Here is a 20137-nt window from a genome sequence, read left to right as displayed (position 1 = left end):
GCTGCAAGGCTGGACTGAAATATAGGTGGTTTGGGGTATTATGAGGACTTTTGCCAGGCACTTATCCACCAGCCTCTATATTTACATCCCATCCATACTCCCTGGCCCAAGGGAAATGCCATCTCTTTCTGGAGGTGTCTGAGTCACAGCACTCTAGATTCCAAGTCTGGAGTTCTGATGTGTCTGAAGCAGGAAGCATCTGGGTGTGGGGAGGAGATGCTGGCTGGGACCAGCAGTTTCAGAGCCGTCCGTGGTGATGGCACTGGCTTGATTCCTGAGCTGTGATAATTTTGCAGGCCTTCACTGGCCAATATGAATCCTCTTCTCTTCTTACTCCGCACCCGCCTCCCACCACCATCAGATGTTTCCTCAGCTCTAAGGGCCATCAGCCACGATTGCACAGGGTGGGAGTATCTCTAACTAGGGCAAATTGTGTGGCAGGCATGTTCTTCATTAATTATGGGAGACGGGAGGGTGGCTAGAAGGTCCTACTGGATGGCTCTGCTACAGCTCTGGACCAGCTGGGCAGAGGAGCAAAAATTATTCTTTCTCTCCTCCCCCAGAGCTGCTTCCATTTGTGAGTGCTGGGAGTGGGGTCTCTGGAGGCAGGTGTGAGAATATGGCTCTTGAAGTCGTTGTCAACTTTAAAACCTTAGGGAGAACTCAGAATAAGGAAGGACTTCCTCCCAGAACTCTGAACTTAGTGAGTCTTTACCCACCCCCAGACACATGCAAGCTGAGTCTGGCAGGAAAGAGGGGAGCTTCTCCAGGCATTGGTGTAATCTTGGGGGGCAGGCACCACAAGGTAGCATGTGGTTTTCCCACCAGTGCCCCAACATCCGAAAATCCCAGAAGGGGGAGAAACGCAACTGTCAGAAACTTGATAGAGCTGTCAGACACACATGACGAGCTGCCTATATTGTGAAACCTAAGACATCATTCTATTTTATGTTCAATAACAATGAAAAATGACATTTTTCTATCAGAAAATAGAAGCAGACTCTTGGTGCCCCCACGTGGAGAGATCTGGTGCTGCCACCACCATCAGGTTACCCAAGGCTACAGCCCCCAGACCTAGCCGTGGCCTCTGTGTAAGGAATGAAGCAGGGAGGAGATGAGGAGGTCCCTGCTCTGAAAATGGCTTCCATTCCAGGAAAAGAAGAGAAAACAAGGGAACTGAGAGGGGTCAGAGTAGGAGAGAAGAGCCCCAAACCTGAGTTCTGGTTCTGTGTGACCCTGGGCAAGTTGCTCCTTCTGGGCCTCAGTTTCCCCATCTGTAAACTAGCAGTTGGGCTGGTGGTCTCCAAAGCCCTCCCAGCCTCTGAAGTGAGCAGTTCACTAGACAGAGGAAGCCCAGGGCCCCAGGCAGGGCCAGTGACCCGTGCCCTTGACTACTGCACATCCCTTAGTTACTGCCCACACCCATCCACCCACTGCACAGCTGCCCCCTGCAGGGAGCTCTGTGCCAGGCTCTCAGGACAAGCTGGGTCAGTCTCAGAGCCCATCCCCACGCAGTAGTTGTGAGGGAGACAGAAGGACATGAGACCCAGACACATGAGCATGCTGTGAAGGGCACACAGAAGGAGAGCAGGGGTGGAGGGAGGCTTCCCAAGTAGGAAAGCACAAAGGGTGTTATAAAAGGTGGACGTGGGGCCCCTGAAGGATGAGTACATGTCACTGAAATACAGAGGCAGCGGTGGGCAGGAGGCGAGCGCCCAGCAGAGGGGACAGCTTGGGCGAAGGCCTCGAGGTGAGCAGGTGGACCAAGGGTCTAGTATGGCTGACTGAGGTGTTGGGGTAGAGCAGCGGCTCCGTGCCCAGCGGCCTGGATGCCAGGCCAGGGGACTGACCCGGATGCTGCGGGCACATAGCTGTGGGAAGAGGCCTCAGCCCTGCCATCAGGAGACAGCTCCAGACCTGATTCCTTGGGGAAGGGTCAGCGTCACGTTGGGTGTCGTGTCCAGGAACATCACCTGGCCTTTCAAGACCGGCCGGGCCTGCCGCCCAGGTGCTCCCAGCCCCACCTCCGTGCTGTTGCCCGAGGGGAATCATCCCCGCGAGGAGGCCGCGAGGTCAGGGAGGGCAGGGTGTTGCCCAAGGTCCCCTGCGAGGCCCCTGCTGGGATCAGAAGCCCCAGTGCCCTCCGGTCCCCCAGTCAGGCCCCCACCTGTGGCCCATGGGCAAGCGTCAGGGTGTCGTCGTGTCCCCGCCCGCCCGCAGCGGGGCCGACCGGCTCTCTGTCCCGCGCAGTGTGCGCCCCGCACGAGTTCCAGTGCAGCAACCGCTCCTGCCTGGCCGCCGTGTTCGTGTGCGACGGCGACGACGACTGTGGCGACGGCAGCGACGAGCGTGGCTGCGCCGACCCGGCCTGCGGGCCCCGCGAGTTCCGCTGCGGCGGCGGCGGCGGCACCTGCATCCCCGAGCGCTGGGTCTGCGACCGCCAGTTCGACTGCGAGGACCGCTCGGACGAGGCGGCCGACCTGTGCCCCGGGGCCACCGCCGCGCCCGCCGCCTGCGCCGCTGCCGCCCAGTTCGCCTGCCGCAGCGGCGAGTGTGTGCACCTGGGCTGGCGCTGCGACGGCGACCGCGACTGCAAGGACAAGTCGGACGAGGCCGACTGCCGTAAGCCCCCGCTCCCTTCCACGGGCGCGCCTGCCCCCTCACTGCAGGCCCTGGTTACCCGGGTTACGGCGCCCGGGCTTGAGGCAGGTGGAGTCCTTGCTTGGAGCAGCTCGGGTCTGACCGCAGAGGCCGAGGGTCTTCTCCGGCCCTGCCCTTTGGAGCATTTGCCTCCTGGCTGCAGTGCCCGGGACCTTGGTACACTCAGGAGCTGCCCCCCTCCACCTGCTGGGCCTCAACCCTCCCAGCTGGGCTTCCCCACCCGGTACTCCCCGCCTCCCCTGAACCACCATCTCCTTCAGCACAGCTCTGCTGTGATGTCGTCTGTTTGTTCCTCAGCTCCCCTTCCAGTAGTACCTTGAGCTCCAAGAAGGTGGGGAGCCCCCCAGTAGTCTCTGGGTTCCCGACGTCCCACATAGTGCCCGGCATGCAGTAGGTGCTCAGGAAGGATTTGCTGAAGGGATGAAGTCGTTAAGTAATGAGCACCAACACTCAAAAGAGGGCCACGGGTCCACTGGGGACAGGTGGCTCTGGGGAGAGGTGGTGGATGGGAAAACGGGACCTGAGTTTTAGTCCTGGCTCTGCCAGCCAGAGTGCTATGTGATCCTGGGTGAGGCCTTCGCCCTCTCTGAGCTTCAGTCTCCCCATTTCTACACTGAAAGTGCCTTGGCCAGGTGTCCTTTGAGGACTCCCAAGCTCAGCCACTGGTTCTGTTCTTGCTGAGGGTGGATATGGTCTGGGCGTTGGGGGCTGGGGGAGGAGAGAGGTCCTAACACCACCTTGGGCCTGACCCACTCTCTTTGCCCTCTCTTGGCAGCTCTGGGGACGTGTCGTGGGGATGAGTTCCAGTGTGGGGATGGGACTTGTGTCCCAACACTCAAACGCTGTAACCAGGAACAGGACTGTCCAGATGGGAGTGACGAAGCTGGCTGTCTACAGGGTATGTGGGGTTGGGCCACAGGAGTGACACTCTCCCTGAAGAAGAGCCCTGAGCTCTCTGGGCTCCAGAGAGAGCAGAGTTCAGAGAGGTTTCCGCTCGGTCCCTGAGATGTGTCTTCCCCCAGAGCATCACTTGCCCCTAAATTACCTAGATTTACTTCCTGGGGTCCTATTGGCCCCAGAACAGGATTTTAAAGGACTTTGCAAAAGCTGAGAGGACTAGGGGTACATGAAAAGTCACTGTAGGATGTCTAGCCTCCATCATTTGTCCACATCCGGGCCTCCAAGTGGCTTCCTTCCCAGGAGTGGAGGTTCAGTCCCCACGGAGCCCCCTTAATTCTCAGATGACTGTTTGGTTATCACTCCCCGCCTGCAGGAGCCAGGGTCCTGATCAGGGGTCATCTGGGGTAATGGATGAAGGGTTGAGCAGTGAGGTGACCTCCCCTGTGCAGGGCCTCCAGGGCACAGGTCCACCTCAGATGGTCAGTGCAGCCCCCAGGATCTCTGTAGGGCTCCTGCTTTTCTGTCTCCGGGCCCAGCACTGCCAGATAGGCACACACCCCCACCCCGCCCCGGCCTTACCCAGCTAGATGATGCTTGGGCATCTTGATTATCCCTGGGGTCCTGCACTTCTGAGAGCTGAGCTCCCACCAGCCCTGTGTTCAACCATCTGTCCTGGGCCCTCTAGAGACCAGTAGGACTGGGGCTGGGGCTGGAACTCTGCTCGCCTCCCATGGACCTAGACCAGCCCTCCTGCCCAAGGTCTCATAGGTCCTGTCCACTCTCTTGTCCGGCCCGACAGAGTCAACATGTGAGGGTCCCCGCAGATTTCAGTGTAAGAGTGGCGAGTGCGTGGACGGCGGGAAAGTGTGTGATGCTCAAAGAGACTGCCGGGACTGGTCGGATGAGCCTCTGAAAGAGTGTGGTACAGTACCTGTCCACTTCTGGCTGCTGGACTAACCCCCCCACCCACCGCACCCCCTGGCATCCGGGCCCAGGCCCATGCCTTGCCCCTCTGCACACAGTCTGCTCTGACCCTCTCTCTGGACTCCTGCGCTGTCCTGTGGCCTCAGGTGGGACTCTCTGCCTTTGGGGCCTCTTTCTGTATCTCTCCAAATCGAACTGCCTCTCCTTTCCAACCCAGGTGCTCAATTATGCTTCCTCTCACAGACTTGGCCTCTCCTCCCTCCTTCCTCATTCAGACCTCTGAGTGTGTGCTCACTCTGAAACTTTCTTCCTCAGTGATTCTACCCTGCCGACCTAGCCAGTGCCCTGCCTCTGAGGCCTTCCAGGCCCTGTAGGAATCCTGGCAAAGGGGGAGAGATGGGACAGCAGGAGGTAGCCAACTGCGGTGCATCCAAGGCCGCCCACCTCAGGCCAGGCCTGAGTGAGAGTAAGGCAGACCCAGCAACAGGAGGTGGCACTATCCTGAGCCCCAAGGAGCTTGGACTTTCTGGGAGACAAGACTTACAGGCTGGGCATGAGTAAGGGGTGGAATGAGGGAGCTGTCCTAATGGCTAGAGCTGTCAGGGTGGGTTCCAGGCTAAAAAGAACAGGAGAGTCTGGGCTATAGGTGAAGTGGGCATCTGATAGAACATGCCGGAAACCCAGTGTGGGCTCCAGGAAGGTTCATTTCTGAGCTCAGGGGTTTGGACAGAGAATTCCTGGGAGCAAAGAGCCTAGATCAAGCCCTACCTTCCTGGCAGACCCGTTTTCACTCAGCACCTCCCCTCCTGGGCCCTCCAGGGATCCTCATTGTCTAGAACTCCCCAGGAGCAGCATGTTGCCACCCCTGGGGGAGATTTAAAAATTGATTTTGGAAGGAAGAGTAGTTGGGTGAAGGTCACCCACCCTCCACCTGAATTTGCAGGATAGGCGCTCCTCTTGGGCCCTACTGCTCCTGCAGAGGCCCTGCCAAGAAAAGCCCCAGAAGAAGGAGCCTAGACAAAAGAGGATAAGGAAGTGGGAGCACCTGAGTCTGGCTGCCCACCCCACCCTGATTTGGAGTTAGCCAGGGACTGCCAACCTACTAAATCTCTTCTTTCTGGTCTTTTGCATGACACACCTGAGAGAAGTAGGTATGCATGTATTTGTGTCTCTGTGCTGGTGAGAGGCCAGTCTCTGTGTCCATGGCTCTTCTTAGTAAGGCAAGGGAACCACATCTCGTGTCTCTGTGTGTCTCCGTGTGTCTCCGTGTCTGTATGAATGTGTCTATGGAGCCCATGGGCCTGTTGGTGCCTCTGCACGTAAACTGGCGTGTGTGAGCATGCAAATATGTGCATGTGCTGGGGAAAGTGACCCTTCCCCTTCCTTCCCTGGTGCCTCTGGACCACCACCCCTCCATCCCCTGCAGGCATCCAATGGAATCGCTTCCAGGCTAGATAGAACCGGGAAGGCCCAGGGAATCCCCTTCAGCCTCTCTGCCTTGGCGGCCGTGGCCTTCCAGAGCAAGGTCAACAAGGTCCAGACCCACTGCTCATTCTTTTGCTGCAATGCACCTCAGCCCTAGAGGACTCTGTGCTTTTCTTCTTTCAGAGAAATCTGAACCCTTTTCCCTTTTCAGAGCCATCCTACACATGCTAGTCTGTCAAGTGCTTGGTACATACAGCTGTTGAATTGCTGCTGCCTGCGGGGGGAGGGGGGCAGTGAGTGGGTGCATGAATGAGATAGTGACTGAGCAGTGAGCAGATGGATGGACAGCCCTGAGGGAATAATACGGGTCAGGGAAGGCGTGGAGTGATGGAAAGTGATGGAAGATTCCTGGTGTTGCGGTGGTGCCCCGCAGAGACCACCTCAAAATTGTCCTGGCTCAGCGCCCCCCAAGTGGCTGGGCCTTCCCAGGGCTGGGCCCATCTCAGTCACCCCAAACCTTCCAGTCATGGGATTGCTGTGATCTTGTTCTTTCAGTTCCACCAACATCCCAGGCAAACAGGAGGAGGCCCAGGGGTAATGGGGAATAATCCCTAAGCATGGCTTAGGCTGAAGGTGGGGCACCCACAGCTGTGCATGGCCTTGGGTGGGCAGCTCAGACCAGCTGTGTGCATGGCCATGGCTGGCTCCTCTCAGCTCTGCTTGGCTTGGCTGGAGTGGTGATTGCATGAACCTGGTGGGTAGAAGGGTGGCATGGCACCTTCTCTTGGCTTGCAGAGTTAACCTGTGATTTCCAAAGTTCAGAAGATGCTGTGAGAACATGGTGAGCCTCGGTCCTGGCCTCTCTGACCTCCCTTAGGACTCTGCCAGAGGGGACGAGGGAGTGGAGGATGGGGAGAGCAGATGAGCTCCTGGCATCCCTTCAGCCCTTGGGGCAGTTGGTATTCCCGGGACCAGGCTTGTGACTAAGTATAGGAAGAGGGACAGGTGCTGAGAGGGGAGAAGGTGGAAATAACAGTACATCATATTTCATGGTAGGAGAGAAGTGGTCAAGCAGCAGCTCTGTGTAGATAAAGCTTGGGGTCCTACATAACCACAAGCTCAGTGGGGACAGCCTTTGTTGTTCAGACTGGCTGGCGGCAGACAAGTTCTGGGCCCTGTCCAGGGAGGGATGTGGACAGATGGGATGTGTCCAGAGGAAGACACTTGAATGGCAGGGCACCAGAAATCAGCCCTTTAAGGAGCTTCTGAGGGAGCCATCAGACTCTGGCCAACCCTACCTGGCAGAGCTGGAGTGGGAGCAGAAGCTTCAGGAAGGCCAGTCCAATGAGGAAGAGCTTCATAAAGAGCTATTGCAGATGGGGCCAGCTGCCTTAGGGGGAAGGAGGCTCCTTGAGGCTGGAGATGTTTAAGCAAGGGCATTTCAGAAGGGGTTCTTAAAGCATCCTGAGGGTTAGGTGTGGTCCACGCACCATGAGGTCACAAGGAAGGAGGAGCTGTGAGGCGAGTGCTTGTGAAGGAAAGGCCTCAGGTGGCCCTCACTGCCTCAAGCCTCCCAGGAGACAGAGTCCTGGCCTGGGAGACATAGGGCCTGAGTCCCACTCTGTCCCTGCCCCTGTGTCTGGCCTTGAGCAAGGACCTGCCCCTCTCTGAGCCTCCTCTTGACCAGTCACCTGGTTAATGAGGCTGCAGCTCAGTGTGGATGGAGAGCATCTGGGCTCTGCGGGGGTCCTGTCATCCCGAGTCTCTACCTCAGCTCCCAGCCCTGCCCCTGTCCTGCCCCCACCCTAGCCTGGGCTCTGGGACCCTCAGGAGCCTGTGTCCCTCCCCAGGACTGAATGAGTGTCTGCACAACAATGGGGGCTGTTCCCACATATGTACGGACCTCAAGATCGGCTTTGAGTGCACGTGTCCAGCAGGCTACCAGCTCTTGGACCAGAAGACCTGTGGTGGTGAGACCCTCCCCTCTCCTGCCCCTGCCCACCCCCAAGCAGAGGCCGAGCCCCCTGCCAGTTCTGACCTGTGCTCCTCCTCACAGACATTGACGAGTGTGAGGACCCCGATGCCTGCAGCCAGATCTGTGTCAACTACAAGGGCTACTTTAAGTGCGAGTGCCACCCTGGCTATGAGATGGATACGCTGACCAAGAACTGCAAGGCTGTCGGTATGGGCGCCCCGAGGTGGGGGGAACGGGGCAGCTCCGAAGGGGTACGGAAAGCAACATGTCGCCACGTCTGTGAGGAGCAGATGGGCACACCTGTGCATGCACATGCATACACACACAAGGCAGGTTGCACACATGCTTGGACTGTAAGTGTACATCATGCACACAACACATCACACACTGACACCTGCATGGACCCTGCATAGAGCCAGTCAGGATAGCATAGAGGGTGCACCTGCACCGCACACATTGTACGGACAAAAACTGGACCATGCAGACAGCACATGGAACAGGTCATCCCCATAGAGAGCATGACATGCGCAGACCTGCACATTGACCAGTTCAGCCACCTGAATACACTCTATTCCATTCTTTATGCTGAACACCTGACATTGTCATAGGCGCTGGGGATTTAGCAGTAAGCAAAGCAGACACAGGTCCCCGTGTGCCCTTGTGCGACTCATATCCTGCTGGAGGACAGACAAGAAATTTGATAAATAAAATACAGGGTACCCCGGTGGCTCAGTCAGTGAAGCGTCTGCCTTCGACTCAGGTCATGATCCCAGGGTCCTGGGATTGAGCCCCATGTCAGGCTCCCCGCTCAGGGGGGTGTCTGCTTCTCCCTCTGCCCCTCAGCTCATACTCTCATGCTCTCTCTTACTATCTCAAATAAATAATAAAGTCTTTTAAAAGTTTTTTTATTTGTATTTATTTTTTAAAAGATTTTATTTTATTCATGGGAGACACACAGAGAGGCAGAGATATAGGCAGAGGAAGAAGCAGGCTTCATGCAAGGAGCCTGATGTGGGACTCCATCCTGGGACCCCAGGATCACGCCCCGAGTTGAAGGCAGACGTTTAACTGCTGAGCCACCCAGGAGTCCCTAAATAATAAAATCTTAAAAAAACAAAAACAAAAACAAAAACACAAAAAAACAGAGCCTGGCAGATGGTGATAATGGCTTAGGAGGAGTAGAAAGTGGGGAAGGGGAGAGGGCATTGCAGGAGGGCAGACAGGGCTACAGTTTTAGAGTGGTCAGGGAAGCCTCACCTTCCTGAGAAGGTAATGTTTGAGTCAAGACATGAAGGAGGTAAAGGAAGGAGCCATGCGTTTATCTGCAGGAACCACATTTCAGGCCAAAGGAGCAGAAAGTGCAAAGGCCCTGAGGCAGGAGCATGCGTGGCGAGTTCAGATAATGGCCTAGCTAGAGCGAGGAGCATAGGAGATGAAGTCAGAGAGGTGACTTCGGGCACATCACAGAGGCCTTCTGGACTATCCTAAGCGCTGACTCTCCATTTCACTCCCAGTCAGTGGGGAGCCTTGGAAGGTTTTGAGTGGAGGAGGGACATGGTGTGCCTTACATTTCCATAGGCTCCTTCTGGCTGCTGTGCTGGGAGGAGACTCTGAGGGGTCAGGGTAGGAAGCAGGAAACCATGTAAGAAGTTTTTGCTATAACCCAGAAGGAGTGAGGGTGGCTTGGACCAGGGTGTCGCAGTGCAAATCGTGAGAAGCAGACAGACTCGACATAACTTTGAACGTCAGGACTTCTTTTGAAGCCACAGGATTCACATATCCATTGAATGCAAGGATGTGAGAGAGAGAGAAAAAAAAAGAGCCAAAGATTACTGCAAGGTTCTTGGGAAAACAGGATTGCTATTTATGGAGCTGGAAAGATGGTGAGAGGAGCAGGTTTGGGGGAATAGTAGGTTGATTTGGGCATGGTAAGTCTGAGAAAGCTGTCTAGACCACCACCCGAGTGGAGGTCGTGAGGAGGCAGTTGGACATATGAGTCTGGAGTTCAGATGTCTGAATACAATGCCTGGTGTGCAGACTATACCAGGACAGCAGCCACGGTAATGGACGCGCACTCGGCAAACCCAAAACCGTGCTGCCCCAACTGCACAAGAGGCAACGTGGACATGAGCACGTCGTGTGTCACATGCGGCTTGTTCTCCCCTCCCAGCCCTCCCTGTGTGGGATGCATGTAACCCACAACACGGATTATATACATGCAGTGGAGACAGCACACACCTGCCATGTAATCCAAGCCCCTGCAGATGAGCTTCCAAAGTGTAGTCACACAAAAACCCCAGTCATCCACATGCTGGGTTCCTGTCACAGACGGCTCTCAGTGGAGGTCTCCCCAAGATACCCCGTAAACCAGCTCCTGCCTTCTGAAGGTTGGTGCCACTGCTCTCGTTTGGGGGTGACAAGAATGGCAGGTCTTTGAGGTCGGCTTTCCTTCTTTCCCCTTCTGTACCCAGAGCTCCGTTTTTCTGGACTCTCTGCTGGTACCACGTCCTCCTCATCACAACACACAGGTCACAGGCCCAGGCCCACAGGGCTCTGCGCTGGTCCTTCCTGGCCCCCAGGGAACTCATTAGCCTGGCACAGATGCATAGTGACAGGGACCAGGTGCAACACAGAGGGAGAAGGCCCAGGCAGCACCAGGTACAGGTGTCGGTACTTGAGAGTGGCCCGGTAATCTAAAAACAGGCTGTGGGAGTGGCAGCCGGAGTTAAGTGCTAGTCTCTCATCAGCCTCTGGGATAGTGACCCTTGTATTGAGTAGCCAGGAATGTCAGGGTCACTAGTGATCTTCCTAAAAGTGGGTTTTGTGTGTGCGTGGGCAGCTGTGTATTGTCTCCACTGTCCCGTCCCTGCTGCTGTTTCAGAGTCAAGGGCAAACTCTACACCCAGCTCACAGGACCCTTCCCGATCTGGCCCCTGCCAGCCTCTGCAGCTTCATCCCTTGCCGTTTCCCCAGACACATTCCGCATAGACTACAGACTCCGGCTTCAGGGAGAAGAGTCTGAGACTGAGTCTCCTCTTTTAAATCACCCTAGTTCTGATGTTTGTCCTCACACTGTAGCCTCAGGCCCTTTCTAAAACACTTAATGCTCCTGTTTCTCCTTCTTGAACTGTCGCAGTGGGACCCTAAGCAGGGGCGTTAGGGAGCATTGCATTCTAGGGCGAGGGGACCCCTTGAGCAGAGGCGTGAGGCAGCCAAGCTCTGCTGCGGCTGGGTCATAATAGGTGGTCTGGTGGCTGGAGTCAAGGTGTGTTAGGGGTGAGTGACGAGGCCAGACCAGGAGCTCGGGGTCACACCACAGAAGGCCTTCAGTGTAAGCCTAAAGAGGAAATGGGGAGTCATAAAGGATATGGAGGGTGTTTGTGTCTAATAAAAAGAATAAAAATCCTTCTGTTATGCGTGGTACTTTGTACCTTACTTTTTATACCCATTTTTCATCTGCTCCTTTAAGCTGTGAGTTAGGAATTGTCACTCCTATATTATAAGGAAACCAGGCATCCTCACCCAAGCTAGCCAGGGGTAGAGCCCCGCCTTTTGCACTGACCCTTTCTCTCAACCATCCTGCATGGCAGCTGGCAAAAGCCCCTCCCTGATCTTCACCAACCGGCATGAAGTGCGGAGGATAGACCTGGTGAAGCGAGACTACTCGCGCCTCATCCCCATGCTCAAGAACGTTGTGGCGCTGGATGTTGAAGTTGCCACCAATCGCATCTACTGGTGTGACCTCTCCTACCGCAAGATCTATAGGTGAGCAGGGGCAGGTATCCTGCAGCCAGGCCTGGGCAGGGGAGGGGCCTGAGAGGAGAAGAGGAAGGGTGGCCTCTGTCCCCTCTCTGCCTCCAGGGTCCCCCAGGACAGACGGGGACTTGGGAAAGGACGTGGGATCACAGTGGATGGAACTGCCAGACCTCCTCCTGCCCCTGGGCTGGCCTCGGCTGAGAGCCCTGTTGGGAGAGCAGCTTGGGCTCTGACACCTGGGCTCTGACTGGCCCCTGGTGACCCAGTGGGCAGTGCAGGACAGGAAATGTTCCACCGGCCAGAAAGGACTTCTAGAGCAGCTCACATACCTGTGTATGGGATCCTGGGGATGACTCAGGATGACTCAGTCCAAGATGACTTGGATGTGGTCCTGCCTGGAGGATTGCACTCCTGACAGAGTGATGTTCATTATGCTAATCCTGAGGGTAAAGGACAGAGGGGGCCTCTTACCCAATCTGGGGTGTCTGGGAACTCTTTCTGGATGGCACTACCTCCAGTCCAGCCCTTACTTTGTCTGATGCCATAGTTGGTGGACTTTGGCTCTCCACAGGCCCCTCACACACATGAGGAGGTCCTCTCGTAGGTTTTTCTCAAATGCTACAAGCCTGCCTCCCTGCATGTCCAGGCACCTGTTTTGATGTTATGTCCTTTCTGTGTCCTGAGATCCACCTGGCAGGACTGCCAATGACCAAGCACAGGGTAGACTGTTGAAAGAACAATGGGATGGAAGGAGGGATGGATGGAGGGAGGGAGGGATGGAGGGATGGAGGCAGATCTATAGGGTGGTACTCGCTGACAACTAGACGCATAGCACACCCTGAACGCACAGACATACTCAGTTTACACTCACTCGTAGAAGCAGCTAGTGCTCAGCAGCTAGAAGCAGCTCAGCCCCTTCTTCCGTTCTTGCTGGCACAGACTCCCTTCATCTCTCACCCGGATGCTGTCATGGCGCCTGGCCCATCTCCCTGTCTTCATCCCCTCCCCTCTAGCGTATCAGGGTCCATGATCCCACATGCCTGTCCGACCATGTCCTCTTACCTGTCCGGTTACTCCCTCCAGAATAAAATCTGGCTGCTTAGCACGTCCTGCAGCGCCTGCCAGGGTGCGGCCCCTGCCTGCACTTGCCCCTGCCCAGTACCTCAGGATTCCAGAATATATACCTCTGGGCACTTGCATGTGCTGTCCCTTCTGCTTTCTGTCCCTTGTGCTCCTCATGACCAGTCTTTCAGGACTCACTACGGAGCCTTCTCCAGCCTTCCAGGATAATGGGGTTTCCCCTTCTCGGCTGCTGTAGTATCTGATGCTTTCTGTAACCACATTGTGCTCTGATTACCTGGCTAGTAATTCCTGTCCCCACTAAAATGGGCTCCTCCAGGCTAGAGGCCGTGGCTGATTCAGGCCAACCCCGGGTGGCCCAGGGAATGTGTGGGATAGAAACTAGCCAAGTTCCTCCAGAATCCACGGCCATATCCTAGAGAGGAGAGAGAGGGGGAAAGGGTTCCCAGGCAGCTCCAGATGGACCCATGGCCAGCTTTGGTTGCTCTTAGCGCCTACATGGACAAGGCCAGCGATCCAGCAGAGCAGGAGGTCCTCGTGGATGAGCAGCTGCACTCTCCAGAGGGCCTGGCGGTGGACTGGGTCCATAAGCACATCTACTGGACGGACTCCGGCAACAAGACCATCTCCGTGGCCACGATGGATGGCGCTCGCCGATGCACTCTCTTCAGCCGTGACCTCAGTGAGCCCCGGGCCATCGCGGTCGACCCCCTGAGAGGGTGAGTGTCTGACCCAAACTTCACATTCTCACTGTAGGCACTCAGGCCCCAGGTGTCTGTCATCAGAGCTATCTGAGGACTTCGGAAGGTCCCGGGCCACTGAGGCAGCCCAAGACAGACCATGTGGGCCCCCCCAGATTGTTAACCCTTCTTTGGGTATAGTCACCAGGGTTCTCCTGGACTCTGCTGCTCATTCATCATGTCATAGGATCAGTGCATCTCAGAGCAGAGTCGGGCTCTAGAGATTCCTAGTAGAAGCACCTGGGGCAGGAAACCTTTCCTCGGGCCGCCGTCTGCTGCAGGTGGGCATCTGGTGGCTGCTCCCACACTCCCAGAGACACGGAGCTCATTACTTCCTATAGGGGCCGTTTCGTTTCAATGCAGTTCTGCCCATAGAGAATGTTTAGGATTATTTTTTTCCCTTATATTCCCAAATCTGCCTAACTTTGACGGTCTCCATTGGCCTCTGGAGTCCCATCAAGCATGTTACCCCCTGCCCTGCAGGACACCAGTAATACCTGAGGACCAAGATCACTAGGTCTGCTGTGCTGCAGGCTCCCCACCCCTGTGCCCACAGTCTCTGGGCCTCTCACCATCCAGGCTGCCCTGCTCTGGCCACACCTCCATTTTGGGGGTAGGGACTCTGAACAGAGCAGGCCTCCTCCCTCCCTTCCTCAGCAGGGATGTCCCAGGAAGTCATATTAAGTGTGTCAGGATCACCAGCTTCTTCCTGTTATTGTTTCTTTAGTTGTGAAATAGGGATAGGAAACCCCTCTTCTTCCAGTGAGGGCTGCTGAGGGCAGGGTGGCCCCTGAATGTGTGAGGCCTTGGGTGGTGACTGTGACAGCTGTGCTTTAATGATCATGCCTAGGTGTACCCAGCCCAGGGCCAGGCCCCCAATGGTGCTGAGTCGGCTCACTTAACCCCCACTTCCGCCCTGCTCCCTGTGTCCCCCCACACATGGTTATACCTAGCCCATCTGAAGTCCTAGTCCCAGCGGGAAACCCACCGCACACCCAAGTTAAGATCATTTGAGGAGGGCAGCCCCGGTGGCGCAGTGGTTTAGCGCTGCCTGCAGTCCAGGGCGTGATCCTTGGGGACCCTGGATCGAGTCCCACGTCAGGCATCTCTGTATGATGCCTGCTTCTCCCTCTGCCTCTCTCTCTCTCTGTCTCTATGAATAAATAAATAAAATCTTAAAAAAAAAAAAGGTCATTTGAGGAGGGTCTGACGAAGGGACTAGTTACAGAGGAGTGGGTGAAGTCTAATGCTCTGTCCCTAACAGTGTAGGCGTACCCGGGTCAGGAAGGAAAGGTGGTCACCTTCAGAGTAGCAGCCAGCCAGAGGCAGCTTTGTAGAGAGGAGCCTGGAACAAACATCCTGACCTCAGCCTCTCCGTCCTGCTCAAACATTTTGCTGAATGCAGCTGGAAGCCAGAAGGCCAGGGAGCCAAGCCCGTTGATGTGGCTCACATGTGGGTCAGTGTTTTGGTGTGCAGAGCAGAATGGGTCGAAAGTGGCTCCAAAGTGGCTAACAGAGGGTAGCCAGCATAACTACTCAGCTCCCCAGCTCCAAGTCAGCCTTGGCTTGACACTAGGTTTCAGCAGAGGTAGTTTTGGGGAGAGTTAAGCCCACCATTCGGCTTGACTTTGGGTTTTTTTTTTCTTATTTTAAAGATTTATTTATTCATGAGAGAGACAGAGAGGCAGAGACACAGGCAGAAGGAGAGAGCCTGCTTCTCCTTAATGCAGGACTTAATCCTGGATCCCAGGATCTTGCCCTGGGCCGAAGGCAGGCGCCCAACCGCTGAGCCACCCAGGCATCCCCCTCAGCTTGACTTTGTATTTAAATTTGAAGGCTGGCTGCTTCACTACGTAGTAACAGTGAGATCTGAGGGAAGTCAACTCCTTGAGCCACAATTTACTCATCTATAAAATGGGGCTAATAATTACACTGTCCTGGGGCTGTTATAAGGCTCGAATGAGAACATACATTGTCCAATTAATATTAAATCAGCATCTCTTTCTGTGTCTCACATGAGCTACCTGCCAGGTATACAGTGGGGAACAAGACAGATGAGCCTGCCCCCAGTGGAGCTTAGACTAGTGGGGAAAATAGACGGTAAAATACACCAAACTCTCCAAAAGCACATATAAATAACTGATTGTATGAGTGCTAGGAAGGCAAGGGCCAGTAACAGGCACACTTACTTACAGAGTAGGATCCTGTACTGCAGAGACGTTCACACTGGGAGGTTGCCCCGGGATGGGTGGTGACCTGAGGCTCTGTGAAGACAAAGCTCTGTCTGACAAAGGCTTGGTGCCCTGGAGCCCCCTGGGGCACGCGTGGGGTTTGGAAGTGTAGAGTGGTGGCAGGAGAGACAACCAAAGGGGCTGCCAGAGGCCTGGGCAGGCAGAGCTTTGTCAGCCATGGGAAGGATTTGTAATTTTATTTTAAGGGCAATAGGAGAAGCCACCATGAAGTTTAAACACTAGAGAGTGACAACTTATTTCGGTTTCTGAGAGTTCATTTGCCTGCTCTATAGGGAATGGGATTAACGGACCAGGGATGCTACATTCTCAGTACATGAGGTGAAACCTTTTAGCTCAGTGCCTGGCACATAGTAGGTACTCAATAAATATTTAAGAAAGACGAGAGAGAAACCCTGGGCTGAGTTCTCGCTGCATGACCCTGGGTAAGCTGGCCACTTTCTCCTTTGTAGACCAGGAGAGTAAAAGAGGGTTGATGGGGGCCTTTCCTGCTCTGGCCTCTAGGGCTCTGATTAAAGCTGCCAGAGTGGGAGAGAGGGGCTCAGAGGCTGTTCAGCTGAGGCTGGGGGGACTCTCGGGGTCCCGGCTTCCCCAGGCTCTCAGATGAGGGGAAGTTAACGCACCTGCTAACTCTTAGATTTGATGGTTCCAATGGATTTCAGAGGCCCTCCCAGTCCCCACTGAGTATAATCTTCAACATTCAATGGGTCATTGAGCCCTGTGACCCAGACCACCCACACCCTGGGTGCGGACAAAAAGCCCAATTGAGTTCTTCTTTTATTAGGTTCATGTATTGGTCTGACTGGGGGTATCAAGCCAAGATCGAGAAGTCTGGGCTCAACGGTGTGGACCGGCAAACACTGGTATCAGACAACATTGAATGGCCCAATGGAATCACCCTGGGTGAGCCCTGCCTTCCCTAGGTTGGGGGCCTGTCCTGCGACCTGGTCCTGACTATCATCTGGAGCTCCATGGCTCCTGTTTTAGATCCCCTTACAGTGCCGGTGCCTGTATTTGTGGATGGTTGCCCAGGCTGGCCTCTTTGTGAGGCCTGGCCTGGATATGTGGGTAGGGAAGTGGACACAGGGGAGCAGAGATCCTGGTTGAGGTCCTGAACTCAAGACCTGATGCCCTGTTCCTGTGTTCCTCCCTAAGATTTGCTGAACCAGCGCTTGTACTGGGTAGACTCCAAGCTTCACCAGCTCTCCAGCATCGACCTCAGTGGAGGCAACAGGAAGATGCTAATTTCCTCCCCTGACTTCCTGAGCCACCCTTTTGGGATAGCTGTGTTTGAGGTGAGCCCCAGGAGGGGGGACACTACCCAATCAGGAAGCCAAAGCCTAGGAAAGGCTCATTCAAAGAGGGTGGCTCTCTGAGATTTGTCCAAATGGAGACAAAGGGACAGGGAAGCCAGGTGACTTGTATGTCTGCAAACTGAGGCTTTGCAGCCTGTTGTCTTGTGCTTCCTTCCCAAGACCCCTTTCAGAGCACTTCTCACAGGTAAGTTGCTGGACTGTGTGTGTTCCTCTCTGTACCTTTAGCACCTGGCACTGTACCCCCTGTACAGGAGGAATCCAATAAAGGGAGGGAGGGAAGAAGGAACATATATTTCCTTAGAATCTCCTGTTGAAAGTAGCCTGAGAGACGCTATTCAGTTCAGCATACTCCCACTAACCGTGGCTGGAGCATGAGGTCGTAGAAGTGAATTGGACATCAGCTCGGTCCGGTCCTCACAGAGCTCCTCAGAGGGAGGAGAGGCAGACCCTCCCGTGCCTGTGTTCTGACCCTGACAACCTTTCTCTTTGGGGAAGGAGGAAGCCAGAACCAACCAAGGTCTAACATATCTATCTCTTCCCCTGTACTCACTCTGCCCCCAAGGGGAGGGAAAGCAAGGGGACAGTGGTCTGTGGTGGGCATTGGCAATATTAGCTTGGAGTGACACACTCAGCACTGCTCTGAAATTGTGGGCAAAGCCCCACCTCCAAGTGCAGCCCCTGCTTCGACAGACAGGTGTGTTCAGACACGTGTGTGTGCTTGTGCATATACGTGGCATGTACGTGTAAAGTATGTGTGCATGTGTATACATAAAGTGTGCATTTCTATATGTGCTGGTGCTTGTGAATATGTAAATATGTATACCAGTACTTGGTTAAGTGTCATTTCGGTACAAGTATGCTTTTCTGTGTGTGTATGAACACATGGGTGTGTGTCCAGACCTGTGCACGAAGCTGCATGATTAAACCTGTAGTTGTGAGTTTGCCCACGGATGTACCTGTGGGCCTGTATGGACTAGATGCAGACATGTGTATACCCAGAGGCTGTAGGGGGACCCAACAGAGAATAGTCCTCTGTGGTTCATACCTCCCTTCCAGTCTCGGTCCCAGGCCTAGTAATGGTAACAACTGGCGAGATCCAACCCTGGGTTTCTGCTGGACTCGGGGAAGCAGGCTTAGCTCAGGGTTAATGAGCAGGCTTCAGGCCAAAGCACAGAATCCACAGATAACCATCTGTGACAGAAGGAAACCGGGGTCTGTGCCACAGATTCGAGGCTGAGAGCCCCCCTTCCTGTGAATCTGTGGATGAGGGGAGATCAGGGGAGATGTTGGGGCAGTTCCTCTGACTATGGTTTGGGGCTGAGCCCTCAGATTGAGGTCATGGGTGTGGGCTCTAGGCCTCCCATCCTCTGCCTCTGTACCCCACAGGACAAGGTGTTCTGGACAGACCTGGAGAATGAGGCTATTTTCAGTGCAAATCGGCTCAACGGCCTGGAAATCTCCGTCTTAGCTGAGAACCTCAATAACCCACATGACATTGTCATCTTCCATGAGCTGAAGCAGCCCAAAGGTGAGCCTTCCGTGGCCCCAGGTCCCCTGCCCACGTCCTCTCCCTGCACTAGTCAGGCTGTGCACACGTTGGTGTGACGCGATGTCCCAGCACCCGAGGGATCTAGCTGCAGCCCCCTCTCGTTGGTACAGTGCTTTGCTGTCACACGTTTTATCTCATTTCCTTCAGCTCTTGGTGAAATAAGGCTGGAGATAGAAGCCATATAGACTCCTCTTTGTGCCTACAAAGAGCGGTTATTAGTTTTCTCCTTGAGAAAGTAAAGGAAAGTTGGCTCAGGGAGGTAAACAGACAGAGCTAAAACCCAGGCTCAGGTCTGTCTGATCCCAAGAGCTCCTTCTGCCCCGAGGGAGCACGTCGCCTCTCATTTATTATGTGTACTCATTTTGCAGCAGTATCAGCAAATGTACCCCGGGGCCTTGTAGCAGTCCAGCTCGTGGGTTGGGACCAGAAGCTGGGAATCCTGCTACTGGGGTGCGCCAGGATCTAGTGCTGAGTCTACCTGTCACTCAGCTGTGGCCAGGGTGCCGGTGGGAAAGCACAGGGGAGCAAGGAGATGAGCTTGGTGCCTGATTCTAGATATAGAAATTTAAATAAGAAAGAGATGTGGCATGTGGCATAGGGGGAAACATAGACTTTGGAGCCCAGCAGACCTCAGGGTAAATTCCATCTGTAAAATTTATGGAGTTATAACTCTGATCAATCTGTGGTTTTTGAGCCTAGGGGTGTTTTGTCTGAGATTCTGGGGCATACAGCCGCCTCTCAGAGCTGCCGTCAGATTGAATGAAAGTGGTGGGGGGTGGGGGGAATCCCTGGGTGGCTCAGCGGTTTAGCGCCTGCCTTCAGCCCAGGGCCTGATCCTAGAGACTGGGGATTGAGTCCCGCATTGGGCTCCCTGCATGGAGCCTGCTTCTCCCTCTGCCTGTGTCTCTGCCTCTCTCTCTCTCTCTCTCTCTCTGTGTGTCTTTCATGAATAAATAAATAAAATATTAAAAAGAAAGAAAGAAAGAAAGTGGTGGGGAGAGGTAAAACATCAGGTACCAGTAACAGTGGTGGAGGAAGCCGTCTGAGCCAGCAGAGTGAGAAGAGCCTCCCTCCTTGGGAGAAGGACAACTTGGTGTCTCATCTTTGCTCCAACTCTCTCTCTCTCTCTCTGCCATTAGCTGCAGATGCCTGTGAGCTAAGTGCCCAGCCCAATGGAGGCTGTGAGTACCTGTGCCTTCCTGCTCCTCAGATCTCCAGCCTGTCTCCCAAGTACACGTGTGCCTGTCCTGACACGATGTGGCTGGGCCCAGACATGAAGAGGTGCTACCGAGGTATGCAGACCTACCAGGGGTCTGGCCCCCTTCCTGCTAAAATCTACTCTCTTGGCTTCTGGGGTGACATAGGCTCCCGGTTTTTATCTGTCTGTTCTGGATGCTTATTGCCTTCTTTACCTTCCTGGAATGCTGGTGTCTCCAGCCCTTCCCAGGCTTTCTCTTCTCACTTCCAAGAGAAACACATGTATACATACAACATTTTAAATTCAGTTTCAGGGTGTTTCTGGAGCCCTTGAAGACCTAAAATTAAGAACCCTTGATCCCTAT

At 54.7% G+C, this 20137-nt stretch overlaps 1 protein-coding gene across 11 annotated transcripts in view; it reads left to right on the top strand.

The window, feature by feature from the left end:
- LRP8 (LDL receptor related protein 8) overlaps positions 1–20137 on the top strand; it is a 79854-nt gene that overhangs the window by 44718 nt on the left and 14999 nt on the right. For 3 of the 11 annotated variants that reach the window (XM_077891821.1, XM_077891820.1, XM_077891819.1), the window contains 10 exons: positions 2251–2622; positions 3437–3559; positions 7761–7880; positions 7967–8092; positions 11476–11650; positions 13213–13440; positions 16495–16613; positions 16866–17005; positions 18413–18554; positions 19715–19867. In XM_077891821.1, the coding sequence (XP_077747947.1) occupies positions 2251–2622; positions 3437–3559; positions 7761–7880; positions 7967–8092; positions 11476–11650; positions 13213–13440; positions 16495–16613; positions 16866–17005; positions 18413–18554; positions 19715–19867 (1698 nt within the window). Of the gene's footprint in view, positions 1–2250; positions 2623–3436; positions 3560–4360; positions 4484–6465; positions 6505–7760; positions 7881–7966; positions 8093–11475; positions 11651–13212; positions 13441–16494; positions 16614–16865; positions 17006–18412; positions 18555–19714; positions 19868–20137 lie in introns of all 11 variants that reach the window. The other 8 variants (XM_077891825.1, XM_077891817.1, XM_077891826.1 and 5 more) reach the window with 6 other exon arrangements.

Source organism: Canis aureus, chromosome 3 (assembly GCF_053574225.1).
Source record: "Canis aureus isolate CA01 chromosome 3, VMU_Caureus_v.1.0, whole genome shotgun sequence".
Classification (NCBI taxonomy): domain Eukaryota; kingdom Metazoa; phylum Chordata; class Mammalia; order Carnivora; family Canidae; genus Canis; species Canis aureus.
Note: the sequence above shows the minus strand (reverse complement) of the source record. Positions and strands in the feature narration are given on the sequence as shown.